Source organism: Rhineura floridana, chromosome 21, assembly GCF_030035675.1.
Source record: "Rhineura floridana isolate rRhiFlo1 chromosome 21, rRhiFlo1.hap2, whole genome shotgun sequence".
NCBI classification, from domain to species: domain Eukaryota; kingdom Metazoa; phylum Chordata; class Lepidosauria; order Squamata; family Rhineuridae; genus Rhineura; species Rhineura floridana.
Window position 1 is genome coordinate 7,914,708 of NC_084500.1, and position 20,950 is coordinate 7,935,657.

Sequence of the window (20,950 nt, forward strand, 5' to 3'; positions counted from 1 at the left end):
GGTGAATATCCCATCAGCCACCATGGCCCAGTAGTCAGGGGTAATGGGAGGTGGAGTTTAACAATATCTGGAGGGTGACCAGGTCGCCATCCCTGCCTCAAGATAATGTGAGGGGTAGTAGGGATAGGTGAGAATTTCGATACACTTCACATTTTAAGCAGAATGTATCCAATTGGCACTTTCCGAATCAGTATGAGAACCCAATCACGACCATCCTTCAAAATTCGCATTTATTAGAATTTTGTGATGCAGTTCGCCACCTAAACAATATTTACAAAAATGCATATATGAGGGGAAAGTGTGCATAAAAATACATGAGTGAAAATAACATGCAAACAATGCAGTAGATAATGAGAAATGGCTTGCAAAAAAAGTGTACCTTTGTTAAAACTGCTTACAAAAATGTGTTTAGTAGGAGAAATTCACACTAAAATGTTGGAGAATTTTCATGAGGATTTTTTTAAAAAATACCAAAAAAAAGTAAATTGCTGCAGAAATGGGGAGACTTGAATTTAAGATTGGAAAAATGAGAAACTGAGAGAACTGAAACTGACCGATCTTTCCATCCCTAGGGGGTAGTGGGGAGAATGTTCCTCCCCACTGGCTTATCACAAGGGAGTCATGCAATTAGGAAACTCCTTCAGGAGGAAACAGGTATTCTGTCCTCCCTCTCCACTAACCAACTGACCAAAGGGAAGGGCAAAGCCCACCCTGCCTGGTCTGCTCTTCCGCCTTTAAGAGAGGTTTGAGGGGGGGGGGGTCAGAGAGGCTTTTTACATCCTCTGGTGGAGTTTTTTTTTTAAAAAAAACATGAGCTACAAATTCAATTCTTGTTGAGGGCAGGGGTGTAGTTGTCTGGGATGTTGGGGTGGGTGTGTTTTAGACCCCTTACTTTTTTGGAAGCAGGGTTCCAATGTCTCCACCATCCAATGAACCAATCAGCACGAAAGAGGAGCATGTTAGCCACTGAGAAGAGTCTTCTAACATGCTGCCTTGTCCTCTACCAGGTCCCAGCCCAACACTCTAGCCACTACACCACACCGGCTCCGGCTCTAAGGCTTGCTTAGGGCTGTAAAACGGTGGCTGTTGTGGCGCACACACTCCTCGAGATGGAGTGGGTCCCTCTCTTTTTTAAAAAGAAGGCCCCTTATTGATCATTTCTCTGTCTGCCTACGCCTCTCCTTCCAGAGCCTCAATCCACGCCCATCCTCCAGTCCTCCCAAGCCAGTGGCGCGCGCAGCCCCCCCTCCCCGATCCCCCTTTTCCTCTCCCCGGCCAGGTTTTCTTTGCAGCGCCTCCTCCGAGCCAGACGAGGGGGATCCCCCCCCTCTCCATTTCCCTCCAAGCACAGAGAAAGCGGATGGCTCCAGCCGCGGCGGCAGGAGCCTCGGCGGAGACGATGGGAAGCCACAGCCGTGGAGAAAAGCTCAGGAGCAACACCAGGCAGGCAGCCGCCGCCGGCGCGATCATCACCATCATCATCACCCCCAGCTGCCTGCCTTCTTTCTCTTCCTCGCTTGGGCCCCGGAAGGTCCCTCGGAAAAGCTTCGTGGAGGCCAGGATGACCTGATTTCCCGGGGTACCGCCTCCCCCATCCATTCTCTTCCTCCCTGCCTCGCCACTATTTAGACATACAGGCTTTGCGCACAGAAGGCTAGCTCGGGAGGGGGGAAGCCGCAGCCGGCACCGACCCCCCCCTCCTTGGGAAGGGAATGCGCCGATCCAAAGGGGGCTGCCTGCTGCTGTCGGGGTGGGAGAGTGGAAAAAAGGCTGTGGGGGGTACTAGATTAGCAGCACCTGCTTTCGCCTCCCTCCTCGGCGCGCACACACTGCAATGTCAATTTCACACCCAGAGCCTAGTCAATTTCGATTATAGTGGCTCGTGCCACAGCACCCCAAAGACTACTTAAAAGCATCTCAGAAGGGATCCAAAGGGGCGGGTTGTTGCCTTTTTCTACAATCTGTTGCGGTGGGGGGGGGTCTTCCGTCTCTCTGCAGGTTGCACTTCCCCGTCTCTTCTCTCTCTCTCTCTCTTTCCCAACCACTATAGCTTCTTAGAGTCCTTTTAAAATATTCCTCAAGGTTTTTAAAGTATTTTTCTAGAAATTCTGGGCTCCCCTGTTTCTCTCTCTCCCCCCCCCTTTTGCTGGTGAACTGGGATACAGAAAATCTGGACCATTCTTCCTCTTGGAAGGGGGGGAATGGGCATCCCTCTCCACCTGCCTCCCTCTGCAAATGTAAACCCTGAAGCTTGAAAGCTACCCAGTAACCCCACTTAGAGCTTCTCTGTGGGGGTGAGTGTTTGTGTCTCCCCCTCTGGCAAAGTTAAGATTCCTTGCTGGGATTCCCTGCTTCCCATTTTAGGATTCTGCTGCTCTGGAGTCCTTTGCAGGGTTAAAAGAGAACTAAGTAGATGCTGTGTCTGATAAGGTGATACCTCCTCCAACTATTGCTTTGTTTTGAAGGACCTCAAGGGTTGACTCAGAATGCTGGGGCCTCCTTCCCTGGGACTTTTGGATCTTCAGCTCCACCTGCTTGCCAAGTAAGTCGCATTTAAAAGACCAAGCTGCTGCTGGAGAAGTTGCACGAGCCCGCAACAGACTCTGTTGTTTCTCTTCTGCAGAAGTTGTCATGCAAGTCTGGACTGTTTGCATTTTGACAAGCCAGTCAAATCAAGGGGCTCCTGCTTGAGTGGGTGGGGGACCAGGGAGGAGGCTGGCCCTGGACTTTCCTTATCTCCTTCCAGTAAGGATTGGAACCTCAAAAGGACTTCTGAAAATCTTTCTTCTTCTTCCTATACCAGGACCTGCAGAGAGCAATGATCAGCTTTCCTTCCAGGTGCATCTCTTTTTGGAGTGGGAGATCTGATCTGAGTTGCCTTTCAAGGTTGTTGCCACCTGCAAACATTTCTGGCTGCCCCTTCCTGTGAAGAGCCCAGCTGTGTAAGCTGAGGGAAGGAGGGAGACTTTCCACAAGGACACCCTGATGGGGGGATGTGCTCTTGCCTTCTGCCTCTCTCCTCGTGCTTTTCCTTTCTCCTCGTGAAGCTAGCCAGAGAGCAGGTTGTCTGGCTTCTCCTTGCGCCACTGTTCTCCAGCCATTGCCAAAACAGTTGCCCGGGTTGCCCCTCCCACACCGGGCTGTTCTTTGATGGCTTCTCTGAGGAGAGTGAAAGTCCTGCTGGTTTTAAACTTGATTGCGGTGGCTGGGTTTGTCCTCTTCCTGGCCAAGTGCAGGCCCATCGTGGTGAAGAGCGGGGACGCCTTCCACGAGATCCACCCGAGGGCAGATGTGACCAACTTGACAGCCCACGCCGCGAGCCCCATCCAGGATGCAGTGTTGAAAAGGCTGTCACTTCTCGAAGACATTGTCTACAGACAGCTCAATGGTAGGTGTGCTGCTGCGTCCTCTGAAGCAGTGGCTTTCGAACCTTTTTCTCCCATGGACCACTTGAAAAAACGGTGGAGGGTCTTGGCGGACCACTCAGTGATTTTCCTGCCTGTTGTAGCAATGGTATTGTGTTGCGCTAGACGCTGTATGATGCTGAATTCTATTTTAATTGCTTCTTTTATTACTTACACTGTGTTTTTATTTTATTGCAATCTGTGTTCCTACAATTCACATTGTAGATACACTATAAAAATAAATGAAGCAACACAAATGCAGCTTGAAAAAAAATCAAAATGACTGTTGAATGCAGCTATGCCACGGACTGCCTAAATGAAGTTTGTGGACCACTGGTGATCCATAGGCCACAGTTTGGGAACTACTGCTGTAGGGAAACTTGTGTTCTTTTCCATGTAACTCAACTGCAGTTAGAACCCCCTATTACTTTAGCGTGCAGGGCAAAGAAACTGCTGGCTGAATCAGTTTACCTGGTGGATGAATTGTGAAGATGCTGGAATAAAGGCTGCACATACCGCATACATTTAAAGCATATTTGAAACACATTTAAATGGCATCTTCCCCCCTCCCAAGAATCCTGGGAACTGTAGTTTGTTAAGGGTACTGGGATCTGTAACTCTGTGAGGAGCAAACTATACTTCCCAGGATTATTTGGTGAATGCCCGTAGGGTTCCAAGTCCCATCTCTGGCACCTCCAGTTAGAAAGATCAGCTAGCAAGTGATGTGAAAGATTTCTGTCTGAGGGCCTGGAGAGCTGCTGCCAGCCAGAGTCAATACTACTGGGCTATATGGACAAACAGTCTGGGTAGTATAAATAAAAGCAAGTATTCAGGCAACTCTTGGTGTTTTGGGGAGAGGTAGTAGCTCTGCGTGCAAAAGGTCCCAGGTTCTGTCTTCAGCGTATCCAGATTGGACTGGGAAATACTTGTGTCTGAAACCAAGGAGAACCACTGGCAGTCTGTGTAGGCCAGATGTGGAGAACCGCTGGCCCTCCAGATGGTGCTGGGCTACAACTCCCATCAGCCCCACCAAGCATGGCCCATGGTGGTGGGAGTTGTAGTTCACCAACATCTGGAGGGCCAAAGGTTCAGACCAAAACTGGGGAAACTGTGACCCTCCAGATGTTGTTGGGCTCCAATCTCCAAGCAGCCTTGGGCAGCACGATGAATAGTTGGGGAGAGTAGTGCAGTGGCAAATTCAGAAGTACAGAGTCCCTTCATGATAGTTACAGCCACACCCTCCCCCCCCCTTTTTACTGCTGGGCTGAGCATTAGATCCTTGTTGATTCTTTTCCCACAATGACGTCCCTAGGAGCCAAGCAGCATGAAAGGGAAGGGTGTTAGCTGCTAAGAAGAGTCTTCTCAGTGGCTGATTTAACTTCCTTTCAATCTGATTGGTTCCAACAGGAAGAAAGGATAACGAAGCATGTTAGAAGACTCATCTCAGTGGTTAACACTTTCATGAAGATTGGCTCATAGGATGCTGGAAACATAGGGTCCTTGCTCCCAAAAAACTAAGGGGCCTAAGACCCCCCAAGTCCCTGGATGACTACACCCTTGGTTGCGGATGATGGGATTTGTAGTACAAAAGCTTATTTTCTCCTGGTGTAGGCAATATTGAGTGAGGTGGGCCTAATGATCTGACTTAGTATAAGGTGGCTTTCTGTATCCCTTTATGTTCAACCCTCTCACTTTTTCTTTTGAGACTGTTGAAATCTACCAGATATCCACATACACCCACCCTCCTCCATTAACATTTTGAGGTTGAAATGAGCAGGGCTTCTTCCATGAGTTGAAGAAAGATGTGTATTCTTAAGTGTTGTGAAAATGAACATGCATTTTGCCTTCTTTGGTGTATATATTTGTAGACACCAACTGCTTCCATGACACTTTCCTTCCCCCCCCTCAACATTTTAATTGAGAGGGAGATTATCTGTGCGTGCAGTGATTTTGAAATGTCTTTGGTGCATGTGTGTGTGTGAGAGAGAGAGAGAGACCCAGAATAATTACTTGCATCTCCAAAGTTTTCTGTGTGCCTCAGAACCTTGCCAAGCTTTCAACTGCAGCCATTGTGCATTAGCTTTTTGATGCAGGCGCCCTACGGGGAACGTTAATGCTTCCTCTTGCTTGCAACCGTTGCTGGGAAAAGGCAGGGAGAGAATCTGCCTGGAGGTAACTGTGTTCTATCACTTCAGCTACCTGGAGATAGAAAGGAGGGTAAACTATTGAGTAAAATTGATCTCCTTACCCTGGAGTAACGGCCTCCAAAATGTGCTCCTCCTCCAGTCATGGTATGTTCATCGTTCATGTGTGATTGAAGTCGTTGTTGTTGTTATGTTCCTTCAAGTCGATTTCGACTTATGGAGACCCCATGAATCGGCAAACTCCAATAGCATCTGCTATGAACCACCCTGTTCAGATCTTGTAAGATCAGGCCTGTGGCTTCCTTTATGGAATCAATCCATCTCTTGTTTAGCCTTCCTCTTTTTCTGCTCCCTTCTGTTTTTCCCAGCATTATTGTCTTTTCTAGTGAATCATGTCTTCTCATGATGTGTCCAAAGTATCATAACCTCAGTTTCATCATTTTTCTTCTAGTGATAGTTCTGGTTTAATTTGTTCTAACACCCAATTATTTGTCTAGGGCTTCACATGCCCTTGTTTTGCCTCCACTCTCAGAGGCAGTATGGCTTTGAATACCAGCTGGGAGGAATCACAAGTGTGGAGAGTGCTGTTGCACTCAGGTCCTGTTTCTGGGTTGCCATAGGCATCCGGTTGCCTACTGTGAGAAAAGAGTGCTGGTCTGGATGAGCCTTTGGTCTGGTCCAACAGGGCTCTTAATATTTCTTATGCACTACATAGGGTTGTAAGTGTTGATGCCTTGAAGTTGTTTCCCCTAAAGTAAAAGATTGATTCCCACTAAAGCCACGTCTGCACTATTCAACTCTACTCAGAGTCAAATTAATGAACCTAAGTTTGTCATGTCTGTTAACTTTAATGTTAACTCTGAATACCACCAGAGCTTGGAAAAGTTACTTTTTTGAACTACAACCCCCATCAGCCCAATCCAGTGGCCATGCTGGCTGGGGCTGATGGGAGTTGTAGTTTAAAAAAGTAACTTTTCCAAGCTCTGAATACCACCCAAACCAATTTATTATGATATAAGCTTCAGTCTTAAAATGCAGTCCTCCAGATTTCTGCAGCAATTTGTGCTTTTAAAAAAAAAATCCTTATGAAAATTCTTTAGCATTTTAGTGTGAATTTCTCCTCTTAAACACATCTTAGTATGCAGGTTTGACTAAGGCACACATTTTTGCAGGCAATTTCTCCTATAATGCATTTTTGTTTCTTTTACTAATATAGTAATTTTTATGCACATTTCCCCTTAATACATGCATTTTTGTAACCGTTGGTTGGAGAACCGCACTGTAAAATTTAGAAAAGTGCAAGTTCTAATGCTCATGTTGTTTCAGAATGTGTGAATTTGATCAATTCCATCCCTGGATAGAATCCATTGTTTTGCATCATTGTTTTGCATAGTATGTTTTAAAGTCTTTTATTTTTAAGGCATTTTAGAGTGTTTTTAGTGGTTCAGGAAAGGAAACAGATCTTGGAGTCATGGCAGATAGCTTGATGGAAATGTTGGTCCAGCATGTGATTGCCGTGAGAAAGGCACCTTCTGTGTTAGGGATCATTAGAGAAAGGACTGAAATAAAACTGCCCATATCATAATGCTGCTGTTCAAATCTTGGGTGAGGCCCACACTAGGAGTGCTGTGTACAATTCTTATTTCCTCGCCTTAAAGATATTGTGAAGTTGGAAAACATTCAGAAAAGGGCCACTGAAACTGTCAGGTGGATGGAACAACAGCTCCCTTATGAGGAAGTGCTATAATGTTTTTGGGGGGGGCTTTATATTTTAGAAGGCAAACAAGGAGAGACATGGGAGAGGTGTATAAAATTGTGCATGGTGTGAAGAAAGTGGACAGGGAGATGTTTTTCTTTATTCCTCATAATTCTAGAACCTAAGGGCATCTAAGGAAGCTGTGAGTGTTGGATAAAGGAAATGCTTCTTCGTATGGCACATAGCTGAACTATGTAATTGTTGCCATAAGATCTGGCAGTGAAGATTCAGCTTGGGTGGTTTGAAAGAGGGTTAGACATAGCAGGCTGTGTCAGCCCTGTAGCCAGACTTCCTTGATAGGTGGGGCATTTGAGGGGGAGAGGCGCATAGCGCCAGCCAATTACCCCAACTGGTGAAGACAACGGCCAGTGGGAGGGAAAGGCAGTGACCTTTCCCCTCACTCCTCTGTTCAGATAGTGTGTTAACTTTAATGAACTTTAATCTGTTGCATTATCTCACCCTTTCTTGAGTGATCCCCAGGAACACCAGACTCAAAAACTTGACTTTGCCTATAGCTACAGTCCTCTTTCACCTGTGGCCTGCCCCTATGTTCCATTTCTTCATGACCTGAACTACTTTGGTAGTGACAGTGAGCTTCTGAGCTTGGCTTTGATGCTCCATTAGTTATCTTTATAGGACACCCAACTCTATCTCTCCTTTCCACCTGATGAAACCAAGGAAGCTGTCCAGGTTCTCAACCGATGCCTGGTATCAGTGATGGACTGGATGGGAGCGAACAAGCTGAAATTAAATCCTGACAAGACAGAGGTGCTCCTCGTCAGTCGGAAGGCGGAGCAGGGAATAGGGATTCAACTTGTGCTGGATGGGGTTACACTCCCCCTGAAATCACAGGTTCGCAGTTTGGGAGTGCTCCTGGACTCGGCTCTGACTCTGGAGGCATAGGTCTCGGCTGTGGCTAGGAATGCTTTCGCTCAATTAAGATTGGTGCGCCAACTGCGCCCGTTTCTTGACCAGTCAGACTTGACCACGGTGACACATGCCTTAGTTACATCCCGATTAGACTACTGTAACACGCTCTACATGGGGCTGCCCCTGAAGACTGCTCGGAAACTGAAATTGGTACAAAGAGCTGCAGCCAGGATGTTAACTGGGGCGGGATATAGAGAACATACAACCCCGCTGTTGTATCAGCTCCACTGGTTGCCCATTTGTTTCCGGGCACAATTCAAGGTGCTGGTTTTGACCTATAAAGCCTTATACGGCTTAGGTCCAGGCTATCTGTCAGAGCGCCTCTCCCTCTATGAACCTGCTCGGACTTTAAGATCCTCCAGTGAGACTCTACTGATTACCCCTTCCTTCCTGCAAGTTCATCTTGCAGAGACACAGAATAGGGCTTTTTCGGTGGCCGCCCCTAGACTGTGGAACTCTCTCCCTATTGAGGTCCGGTTGGCTTCCTCATTATCAAATTTTCGTGCACAGGTGAAGACTGTTCTATTTAGACGGGCTTTTAACCAATGTAGTTAGTTTTAACCTATGTTTATTTAATTCCATTTTAAATTGCTTAAACTGAATATCATGTTTATTAATTATTGCTGTTTTAATGTTTTAATGTAAGCCGCCCTGAGTTCCTCGGAAAAAGGGCAGGGTATAAATATTTTAAATAAATAAATAATAAATAATAAATCTCAGTTTTAAATTCTACCTGAAAACCAAACTTCTCCATACTGCAAGTTTAGAAAGGACAAAGGAAAAACAAATACTTTAGAGTGTGTGTGTTAACTTCTCCTTGAGAGTCCCTCCTTCTAGTCTTGTTCCTGACCTTTAGATTGCCCTTCCTGTTGGACAATGAAGAGAAAACTTTTTGAGTGGTTGTTATATAAAAGACTACCTAAGCAAGTGGAAACTAACTGTGGAAAGCAATTGGAATTGGTTGCTGGATTGATTTTCTGTATAGAAAAATCTGGTTTCTGTATAGAAACCAGAAAAGGCATCATGCTCATCTACACATATTGGGAAAATCAGAAATTAGGCCCCATTTACAGCTTATGTGGCCAACCAGCTGGCTGTCCATACTTTGCACAGCAGTGTTTCTATTTCTCTAGGGCTATTTACATCCTTTGCCATCAAGTACTCAAGAAAGAGAAGAAAAAAATAGCAGAGCTTGGAAAAGTTACTTTTTTGAACTACAACTCCCATGAGCCCCAGCCAGCATGGCCACTGGATTGGGCTGATGGGAGTTGTAGTTCAAAAAAGTAACTTTTCCAAGCTCTGAAAAATAGGCACTATAGGGTAGATATTCTTTCAGATCAATTTGAGTTTTCTCTTTTTTTCACCCTTTGGCAATAAGCACCCAATACTGTTCTACAGTTATTATAATAACTGCAGAATAAACTCTTACTTTTACTGCAGGCAAACAAACATGCTTCTTTTTTGCTGGCTGGATAGAGAACACAACTGAAACTGAAAAGCAGTGCAAAAGAAGTGGAGTGGAGTCTAACTCTAGCCTATAATAGCCTATAATAGAAAGCCTATAATAGAAACTTCTAATATGTAACTCTTCAGGTGTCGTGCAGGCTGTTTTTTTCAGGATCACTTAAGTAATTATAGGATGATTGTGATCATGAAAAGTCTTGAGTGACCAGACTTTTGGGGGCTCTTTCAGATGAGGTTTTTGTTGTGCCCTCTTCACTCTGCCTTATTTACTAAAAATTTCAGAGGCTCCTATTCTTAAATTGCTCCTGTTCTTAAAAGAAACTATCATTTGTTAAATGGAGGTTGCCATTGTCTGTCATGTCACAAAAAGACAATTTCCCCAAAAAATCCTGGTGGAGGCAAAGCATAGGTCTAGGGGGGTGGTGCCCCTATTTGCCCCCCCCCCCGGCTGCAGGCCTGGGCTGTGCACTACTTTCAGTGTGAGAGACAGACATTTGGCCCCTGAATACCAGTTGCTGGGATCATGAGTTTAAGGCGGCCACTGTGTTCATCTCCTGCTTTGCAGGCTTACTATAGGGCCATCTGGTTAGAACAGGATGCTGGACTGGATGGGCCTTTGGTCTGATCCAGCAGGGCTCATGTTCTTAGTTACTTCATGTAACAATGTGTTAAGTCAGGGGTTCCCAAAATGGTCTGTGGAGAAAATAGTTTGGGAATCACCAGTAGCCTAGTGGCAAATTCAGAAGCGCAGGACCCCTTCGTAATAGTGACAGCCATACGCCCTCCCCACTTTTTTTGTTGCCGCATTGAGGATGAGATCCTGGTTAATGCCTTCTCCCACAACAACAGATGTCCCTAGGAGCCAGTAACTTATAAGCATGGAAGGGGAGAGTGTAAGCTGCTGAGAAGAGACTTCTCGGTGGGTGACACATTTCCTTTCACTATGACTGCCTCCAATCAACAGAAAAGGACAAAAAGCATGTCAGAAGAGTCTTCACAGTGGCTAACACACTTCCCTTCATACTGATTGGCTTGTTGGATGCTAGAGTCATAGGGATCCAGCTGGGACCCTGTTCCCAAAACAGAAGGGGTCTAAGACCCCCTGAGAACCCAGATGACTACATCCCTAAGAATCACTGTGCTAAGTATTTTCTCCTGTGTGTATGTGTGAATCCTGAGATAGTCAGGATCCTATCTGTTTGCATCCTTGTCCATTTCCTTTGGAATCCTTAACAAATCTGTGGGGTTTCTGAAGCCATATTCTCCACATCTGATTTTCATGTTTTAGGATAAGTTAAACAATCAGTTCCACAATCGGTATGGCTCACCCTTGACAGCTGCTAATGAAATCCACAAGCTACCTTTCTTTTTATGGCACAGTGGAGAGATTTCTATTACAATCTCGCAAGGTGCACCACTTTTGAGATGTAGGTAGGGAGTTTTAAAGCTGCCGTGTGGGATGGAGGAACGTGGCTGGAAGTTGTAAGGAATCTAGGTGAGAGCTCTAATTAGAAAGCTGACTCACCGACCACCACCGCCACCCTCTTTTCTTAAGCATTCCCAAAAGATTTGCAAATTGAGGTTTGATCTTGATGCCAAGCTCTATTTTGATAGCTTTGTTGCTTGCAGCGCTTAGAAAATTTCACCTCTGTTTGCTTTCTGGGCTGTTTGTCTGGAGCTAAGTTGTTTCTCCCCTTGAGTTTTAAGCATTAAATGAAATGCATGGATGCACAGGGGAAGGAAAGATGTTTTTCGTGAATTAAGTTGGCACCACAGAGGAGATCATGCTGCAGGTGCGTGTTTATATTTGGCCATCCACTGTCATGGTGATCGATTTGTGTTTTACAAAGAGAAAGTAGAATCTAGGAAGACAAAAGTCACGGGGAACAGCTCATATCAGGTTGCCAGTTTGCACACGGGAATGGGGTGGGGGAAATCTCTCTGTAAAGTGGAAGTTTATTTATATATTTTATTTATTAAATTTGTATTCCACCCTTCCTCCCAAAGCAGCCCAGGGCAGGAAACACACAGATGAAAATGCGTGTAAAAACAATTCCAATAAAGATATAGACTGGGAAAGATCTTTACTTTTAAAAGGCTGGTTGGAAGAGGAAGGTGCACAGTAGGTGCCAAAAAGACGACAAAGGCTGTGGCTGTGTAATATTTAATGGGAGGGAATTCCAAAGGGTCGGTGCCACAACACTAAAGGTCCACTTCCTATGTTGTGCAGAATGGACCTCCTGATCAGATGGTCTCTGCAGGAGGCCCTCACCTGCACAGCGCAGTGATCTACTGCTTATATGAGATGCTCTGTTAGGTATCCTGGTCCCAAACTGTATAGGGCCGAAACCAGCACCTTGAAATTAGCCCAGGAACTCATTGGCAGCCAGTGCAACTCTTTCAGCAGTGGCATAACACGGTGCCAATATCTTCCCCGAGTGAGCAGTCGAGCCGCTGCATTATGCACTAGCTCCAGTTTCTAGGACAACTTCTTCCATCCCCACACTCTTGCTGATTTTAGTGGAGACAGGCTTTGATGGTTAATCTGGTATATCTGGCTCTATGAGGTATGAGAAGCACAGACTACCAACTCAAGACAAGATATTGATGCTTTGCTTCCCACCAACAATTTCTTTTCTTCAAGGACTCCTTGAGCAGGCATCACGGTGTGCTTGCGACCATGGCGGTAAAGACATGGGATGAGGACAAGAAGGATGACAGGGCCTCTCCAGGCTGGCATGTGTGTTTTGTGTTGTTCTTTGGCAAGTGCATTCTGCACCTTGTCATTGACTGTGGTAGTGCATCTGCTTTGTGTGCAGAAGGTCCCAGGTTCAATCTCCAGCATCTCCAGGCAGGTCTGGGAGTGACACCCATCTGAAATCCTTGACAGGGTACTGCCAATATGTCACCCAGCTGCTGAAAGAATTGCAGTGGCTACCAATTAGCTACCGGGCTAAGTTTAAGGTTCTAGTTTTGATATACAAAACCCTATACAGACTTAGGACCAGGATACCTGAAAGACCATCTTATCCCTTATATACCCAGTCAATCCCCATGTTCTGCAGGTGAGGGCCTCCTGCAGATACCATCTTATCAGGAGGTCCATTCTGCACAACATAGGAATCAGAACTTTAGCATTGTGGCACTGACCCTTTGGAATTCCTTCTCCTTAAATATTAGACAGGCACCATCTCTGTTACCTTTTCGGGGCATGCTGAAGACCTTTCTCTTTCAACAAGCCTTTTAAGTAGCGACCTTATCCCAGTCCACGTCTTCTGGAACTGCTTTTTAGGATGTTTTTAAAGATTTTTTTAAAAAAATGTTTTTAAAGATGTTTTGTTTTAATATATTTTAAAGTCTGTTTTTATGATTTTTGGAAATGGAAATGGACTGCCTTCAAGTTGATCCCAACTTATGGCGACCCTGTGAATAGGGTTTTAATGGTAAGCAGCCTTCAGAGGGGGTTTACCATTGCCTCCCTCTGAGGCTAGTCCTCCCCAGCTGGCTAGGGCCTGCTCAGCTTGCCACAGCTGCAGAAGCCAGCCCCTTCCTAGTCTGCAACTGCCAGCTGGGGGGCAACTGGGCTCCTTGGGACTCTGCAGCTTGCCCACGGCTGCACAGGTTGCAGGACACGTAACCCCTGAGCCACTCGCTGTGGGGTGATTTTTAGCTGGCCCTTGACACCCAGGAGAGACGAGCGGGGATTTGAACTCACAGGCTCTGGACTCCCAGCCAGGCTCTCCTCCCCACTGTGCTATACCTGTTTTATGATGTTTTAGACACTATTTTTAAACCCTAGCAATTTTGATACCTTTTTGACTTTTTATCCCCATCTTTTTAATACTCATTTATGCCTGAGTTCTTATTCAGCTAAGTAGCTGGTTCCGGGACTGCCGAGTTCATTTGTGCCTTGCCCTTTGGGGGTGGCTCAGGAGTGGACATTTTCCTTGAATCTGGGCAGATGTCACTGGAAACCGCTAATGCAGGTGTGGAGGAACCTTTGGTCCTCCAGATGTTGCTGAATGACAACTCCCATCATCCCTGGCCATTTTCCATGCTTCCTGGTGGTGATGGGAGTTGTAGTGCACTGACATATGGAGGGCCAAAAGTTCCCCATGCCCAATTCTAATGGATCATGCTGCAATTTCTGTTGACATCCCCCCCCCACAATGTGGAGTCAAGTTGTTTCTGGGAAACTCAAAAGGGTTGGTGGTCCTTTATGCTTGCTTTGTGCCTATATATTTGCTACATTAGTATTGTCTCTCTCCATTTACAGTCTCTTGCAAACCTGGTGTGCCCCTCCCACACACACAGAGAGAGATTTCACTGAATGGTTGCACTGCACCATGGGTTTTGTAGTCTTAAGACTTGCGAATCCAAGCCAGTTTTCCTGGATGATCACATGCTGGGTAATGAAAGTCAGGGTGGGGGCAAGTGGGAAGATTTGCAGAGCATCCGAAGGACAAAAGCAACTGTACCAAATAGTTGAAGCCCAGATAAGAAGGGACACTCTGCTCTCCCTGGTTCAGGGAGGAATCGGAGCGTTTACCTAATGGCAGCATAAAGCCTCCTGAGTCCCAGGTTGGGTCCAAGTTGGTGTTTATAGGTGCTGGAAAAGCATCTGACCAGGCAAAGGAGCAGAACCTTTTGCAAAAATGCTTGAGAGCAGGGAGCTGTCCACAGAGATTCTGCCGTCGGCAGTGCTGAAACCAGGCTGCAACAATGTCATCTTTGCACATATACCTACCGGAGCCCAGCCTCATTCTCTAAACGTGCATTGGGAAAACTTTCAAAGAGGCAATTGGTTACCTGTTGGAGTCTCTGAGCCACATGCTTCCGAGAGACATATATCTACAAGAACTAGTAAAGCTTGAGCAACTAGATGGGATTTGCTACAAAGCCATTAAGACTAGCATTGGATACAACCCTGGGTGATTTGTGGTACATCGTCAAGGATTTGTGACTCAGTTGTTTAACATTTCCCATCACACACAAATTAGGATGCTAAAATGAAGACGGAAAATTGGGAATTGACTGTGAGCTGAGTTTTGGTACTGAAAATAAAACTCTAGGCTGAAATGCACCCAGAGCGTTCTGTGAGAGTCATCCCCCTCCTTTTTCTAAGTGTGAGTTGCTGAAATTGTAGTTTAACTTGGAGGGGGTAAAATCAATTCACCTCGTTATTCAGCCCTAGTGCAGAGCAGTTGCACAGTTGCCTTGAGAAGAGAAGACTGGGGGAGCTATGATAGCACCGTTCAAGTACTTGAAAGGTTGCCACACAGAGGAGGATCTCTTCTTGATCGTCCCAGGGTGCAGGACACAGAATAATGGTCTTAAGTTAATGGGCATACTTGTGAATCACTTTTGTTGGACACCACATTGTAAGAAGGATGCAGACAAACTGGAATGGGTTCAGAGGAGGGCAACGAAGATGACCAGGGGATTGGAAACAAAGCCCTACAAGAAGAGACTGAAAGAACTGGGCATGTTTAGCCTTAAGAAGAGAAGACTGAGGGGGGATATGATAGCACTCTTCAAGTACCTGAAAGGTTGTCACACAGAGGAGGGCCAGGATCTCTTCTCAATTGTCCCAGAGTGCAGGAAACAGAATAATGAGCTCAAATTAAAGGAAGCCAGATTTCAGCTGAACATCAGGAAAATTGAACTGTTAGAGCAGTACACCAATGGAACCAATGACCTAGGGAGGTGGTGGGTTCTCCAGCACTGGAGGCATTCAAGAGGCAGCTGGACAGCCACTTGTCAGGGATGCTTTAAGTTGGATTCTTGTATTGAGCAGAGGGCTGGACTAGATGGCCTTATATACCCCTTCCAACTCTACAATTCTATGAGTTCTATGAGAAGGAGTTCTGTCTGCCCTGAATCTGCTACCAATCACTTTTATTGGGTATTATGGGAAGGCAATTGCACCCTGCATAATTATTAAAGCTCTGTTATCCCCTCCCCCCGGTCACAAACACTCTAGCCCAAGGACATGGGGCCTGTGACCGTCCAGAAGTCGCTGGGCTCCATCAGCCCCAACTAGCATTTGCAATAGCTGAGTGTGATGGAAGTTACCACCTTAACAACAATTGGAGGGCCACAGGTTTCGCCATCCCTTCTTTAGGCATTCCTTTTGGGGAAGATGTTCAAAAACCCGTGATGATTTTGCTGACCCCTTTTCCAGATGTTTGCTTAGCTGTGTGTGTGTGTGTGTGTGTGTGTGTGTGTGTGTTTAAAACAAAACAATTATCAGGTTGATCTAGGACTGGAACACCATAACTTAGTTGCACAGTACCCTTAAAGACTAAGGCAGCAATCCAATGCACACTTACCTGGAGCTTGCTTCTGTGTAGACATGTATTAGATTGCACTCTAAGGGTTACATTCAACAAAGTCCTTCTCAAAGTAGACCCACTGAAATTAATGAGCCTAAGTTAGTCACGTCTGTTAACTTCAATCCATACTTTCCAAAACCATATGAGAACACACCCCTCCTTCGACATTCACTCTTATCCAAAGTTGTGATACAGTTCTGCAACCAATATTTACAAAAATGCATATATTAGGGGGAAATGTGTGTAAAAATATTAGTGAAAACATACAAAATGTATTATATTAGGGGAAATTGCTTGAAAATGATGTACATTAGTCAAAACTGCAAGCAAAAATGCATTAGAAGAAATTCACACTGAAATGCTGAAGAACTTGCATGAGGATTTTATTTATTTTAAACCCTGCAAATTGCTGCAGGGATGTTGAGAACCCAATTTAAGATTGGAAAAATGAGAATCTGAGAGAATCAAAATTGACAGATCCTTCCATCCCTAATTTCAGGGTAAGCTTTCATGGCCTACATTCCATTTTGTCAGGTGCATGGAGTGTTATCCTCAGTTGCAGGTGTGTGTGTAGAAATGAAATGATTTTGTTGCCAAGGTGGCAGTTAGAGAGCTTTAATATTGGCATGTTCAGAAGGAATTCCTTTGCTGATGCTAAGTGATGTTTATACTCTACTCCAGGTTGATGTCCTGGCGAACCCCATTGGAATCAGACTTGGGATCACTGATGTGATTTTCTCTGTTATTTTTAATGCAACATTTCACTCCAGAGTGGTGCATAGATCAGACTACAGATTACACGGGTCTCAAAGACTGTACAAGGCATTTCTAGGCATGGCTACTCAAGTGAAGACGTTGTCACACAAATTTGACATGTCTCCTGAGACCCCTTACATAGACTCGTGGCAGGCTCCCTACTTGTGTGCGAACTGTCTCCTGGATTGAGACTGGGCTGGCAAAAGGGTACTCCTATGGATGGACTGGTGAGCGGGCCCAGTCTGTTCATGCCTGGCAATGGGGGACGAAATGCCTTGACCAGTTCTTCTCCAGTCTCCTCCAGTTGCAACTCTGACTCCTCCTGAACTAGGGTCAGAGGGGGAGGGAACACAGAGTCTGAAGGCATGAAGATGGGTGGTTCACTGTCAGACATTGTTTCATCTATTGCAGGTGGTGTTTCAGGGGCAGGGCTTTTGTTGCCAAGACTACTGAAGTCTTTTCCGGTTTCAACTCCCTCCTGTTGCAGCCCACTGGGCCCCTCCTGTGGATCCCAGTCTTCCTTGTTCTCCTGTCCACTTTGCCAAGAGGTCTCTACAGGGCCCATGACTGTTGAGGTCATGTGGTGTTAATGGGTCCAGTGAGCACATCCAGAAGTTCTTCCTGTTTGCTAACACTGTAGGATTAGTTGGTATCTCTGTTGCAGTAATCAAAAATTCTGGCAGGCTGTGGTTCTCAGAACTGAAATGTTTAGCAACTGGCTGCTCCCTTTTCTTTCAATAAAAATGGCAGATTTGTGACTTCTAAAACGTGTGTAGGCCAGTGGCAGTGTTACCTAGGACTGGATCTGACATCCTTTTTCTTTCGTTTTGTGGTGTGTGCACTGTGCGATATAGATAATCTTGCAAGGCCTGCAGGTGATGGTCTGCTTGATGTGGTATGTGCTACTATCCGATATAGATATAGATGATGGTGGCATGGTGATGGTGGTAATTGTAACAGTTAAAGACAGAAGGGAAGGAAGTGCAGTAAACTACAAATGTCAATAATTACATTCTTAACAGCGGCCTTTCACAAAACCAAAGCAGACATTGATGGCACACACTAATTTCACATTGCAGCCTATGGAGAGCCATAGTAACTATACACATTTCAGGTTCATGGCCCCATCTGCACTACACATTTAAAGCAGTATTTTACCACTTTAAATAGCCAAGGGTTTCCCCCAAGGAATCCTGGGAACTGTACATTGCTGAGTTGTTTGGAGGTCCCTATTCGCTGCCCAGACCTACAATTCCAGAATTTCCTAGGAAGAGGGATTGATTGTTAATCCATTCTGGAAACTGTAGCTCTGTAGAAAAATGTGCACCTTTTTTATGAACTGGCCTGTACGTCAAATCAAATCAAATCAAATTGGTTTATTACGGTCATTGACCCATCAAAAAATAAAATAAAAAAGTTTACAAACAGTTGCAGTCAAATTGGTACATTAACACTAAAATTATTAAGATAATAAGAAACAATTAGATTGTAACGTTAGTAGTGAATAGCAGTCTTTTACGCTGGGCTGCGTATAAATACTTAGCAACTGAAATCAAATGGGAGCTATTATTACCGGATAAAAGCCATGGCATCCACTGTTCTGGAGAGCTATTAGGGTATTTTTGTGTAAATGGTGCAATATATAAATCCCTTTCCTCATCATATAATGGGCACACAAACAGGACATGGGGCAGTGATTCTAAGTGTCCTTCCCTGCACAAACAAATGCGTTGCGCTAGGGGGGTGCCCTTGAATCTACCCTCCAGGAGTGCTGACTCTAGGCAGTTAAAATGAGCCTTGGTAAAGGCTAGACGATGTTTAGGATTCATTAGGACATCTAGGTATGGGGCGTGCTTTAAAAAATGAAAGCCCAGATTATACTGATAGGGGGAGCATACTTTGGCTGCAGCCTGAATTGTGGATTGTCTGTCAATATCCTCGAGCCTAGTCCTAATTATCTGCCTAGACTTACTGAAATCTTGGGAGTCAAGGAATTCTATTGAGAGACCTAAATAGGGTAACTTATCTAGGAAACATTTCATCCAAGTGGAAAGGTGTCCCTCTTCCCTAAGAAATGATAGATAGCCTGGCGGGCATGCATAAATAATTTTAGTCCAGAAGTTGAAAGCAAGGGACCATGCTTGGCATTCAACCGAGCATGATCCCACTTCCATTCTTAGAACAGCATTGGAAACACAATTTTGGACTCCAAAAATTCTGCATAGGAAGATAGACAACACTGCCTCAACCATCGAATTGAAGGCATATACCCAGATCTGGATGCCATACAATAGTTGGGAGAGTATTTTGGCTCTAAATACCTGGATAGCTGCTGGGATATGTTGCCCCCCATTATTGTAATAATATCGCACAATGCTCTTCATTGTTGTTCGGGCTGTCGCAACTGCCGCACGGATGTGTGGCACCCAGGAAAGAGAGGAGTGGAATAAAATACCTAAATATTTGTATGCTCTAACTTGCTCGATAACGTGTCCATTAATTTTCCATATAGGGGTTAATGAGGATTTTACAAACGCTAGAATTTTGGTTTTTGAGAAATTGATTGTTAATGCATTCTCTGAGCAGTATTTCATAAAAATTCTGATCAGCCGTTTGAGGCCAACTTTAGAAAAGGAGAGCAAGGCCGCATCATCAGCATAGAGCAAGATGGGACAGCTACTTCCTTTGATTTTAGGCGAGTGGAGATCAGGTGAAGAGCAGTTAGGGGCCAAGTCGTTTAGAAAAAGATTAAAAAGGAGCGGGGCCAACACACAGCCCTGTCTGACCCCTCTTGACGTGGTAACTAAATTGGAGAGATCTCCGTTACGGCCGCAGCGAACTCGCAAAGAGGTATTCTGGTGTAGCTTATATATCAAGAACAACAATCTCTTATCTATAGTTATTTTAGCCAATTTAGCCCACAGCAAGTCCCTTGAAATAGAATCAAATGCCGCCTTCAGGGCCTGCACGTCAGAACAGGAAAGTGTGCATCTATCAGATTTGCTTCTGGCACATTTCTAGGGAATATTGTTTGGGATAAAATTGCCATTTTCACTGTTGGCTCTTGTTCTGATTGACAGACTGAAGGATAGCTTCTTTTCATTGATGCGAGTTGTTAGGCAGTGGATGCATCTGCCAAGTGATCTAGCAGAGCATAAGGGGCTTCTCGATGAATAACAGGTGGTAAACCCATCGAAAGTCATGTGAAAATATTGTCATAAGATAGCTTTAAAAGGGGATTAGGCAAACCTGTAAAAAGGATCAGTCTGTTAGGGAATATTAGAAGCATAAAATCGTAGAGTTGGAAGGGTCCTATGCAGCCATCAAGTCCAACCCCCTGCTCAGTGCAGGAATCCAAACTAAAGCATCTCCGACAGGTGGCTGTCCAGCTGCCTCTTGAATGCTTCCAGTGTGGTAGAGCCCACTGCCTCCCTAAGTCATTGGTTCCATTGTCATACCGCTCTAATATGTTTCCTCTTAACCCTGGCCCTTCTTGGCTTATTAAAACTTGCCAAGGGGGTTTGATTGAGTGGATCCAGGGTGTGGTCAATGCATTATTGTGGGAGGGAGTGGTTCCAGCCACCCTGAAAGAGGTGGTGATCTGACTGCTCTTGAAATCCAGTGACAACTACTGACTGGTTGCAAATACCCCCTTCTTAGGGAAGGTGATTGAGAGGGTTGTGGTACAGCAGTTGCAAGTACTATTGGATGAAACAGGTTATCTTGACCCATCCCATTTTGGGTCCAGGCCTGGTTATGGGACTGAATCTGCCTTGGTCGCCCTGATGGATGACCTTTATTGGGAGAAGGACAGGAGGAGTGCAACCCTATTATTCTTACTTGATCTCTCAGTGGCTTTTGGTACCATTGACCATAGTATCCTTGTGGGCTGGCTTGGTGAGATGGGTATTGGAGGCACTGTTTTACAGTGGTTCTGATCCTATCTCCAGGGATGTTTTCAGAGAATAACATTGGGTGATTGTCTTTTGGCCTCCTGGCAGTTGTGCTGTGGGATGCCACAGAGTACCATCTTGTCCCCCATGCTGTTTAACATCTATATGAAGCCCTTGAGAGCAGTTATCAGGAGATTTGGAGCGAGGTGTCAGCAGTACACTGACGATACCCAGCTCTATTTCTGAATCAGGAGAGGCCGTGCAAGCC

The 20,950-nt window shown here is 45.3% G+C and overlaps 1 protein-coding gene across 2 annotated transcripts in view; it reads left to right on the top strand.

Moving 5' to 3' along the window:
- The first annotated feature begins 1,000 nt into the window (after nucleotides 1–1,000).
- GALNT17 (polypeptide N-acetylgalactosaminyltransferase 17) overlaps nucleotides 1,001–20,950 on the top strand; it is a 187,867-nt gene continuing 167,917 nt past the window's right edge. The window contains exons 1-3 of one of the 2 annotated variants that reach the window (XM_061605097.1): nucleotides 1,001–1,579; nucleotides 2,466–2,542; nucleotides 2,804–3,388. In XM_061605097.1, the coding sequence (XP_061461081.1) occupies nucleotides 3,151–3,388 (238 nt within the window). In that variant the 5' untranslated portion in view covers nucleotides 1,001–1,579; nucleotides 2,466–2,542; nucleotides 2,804–3,150. Of the gene's footprint in view, nucleotides 1,580–1,648; nucleotides 2,295–2,465; nucleotides 3,389–20,950 lie in introns of those variants that run through there. The other variant, XM_061605096.1, reaches the window with a different exon arrangement.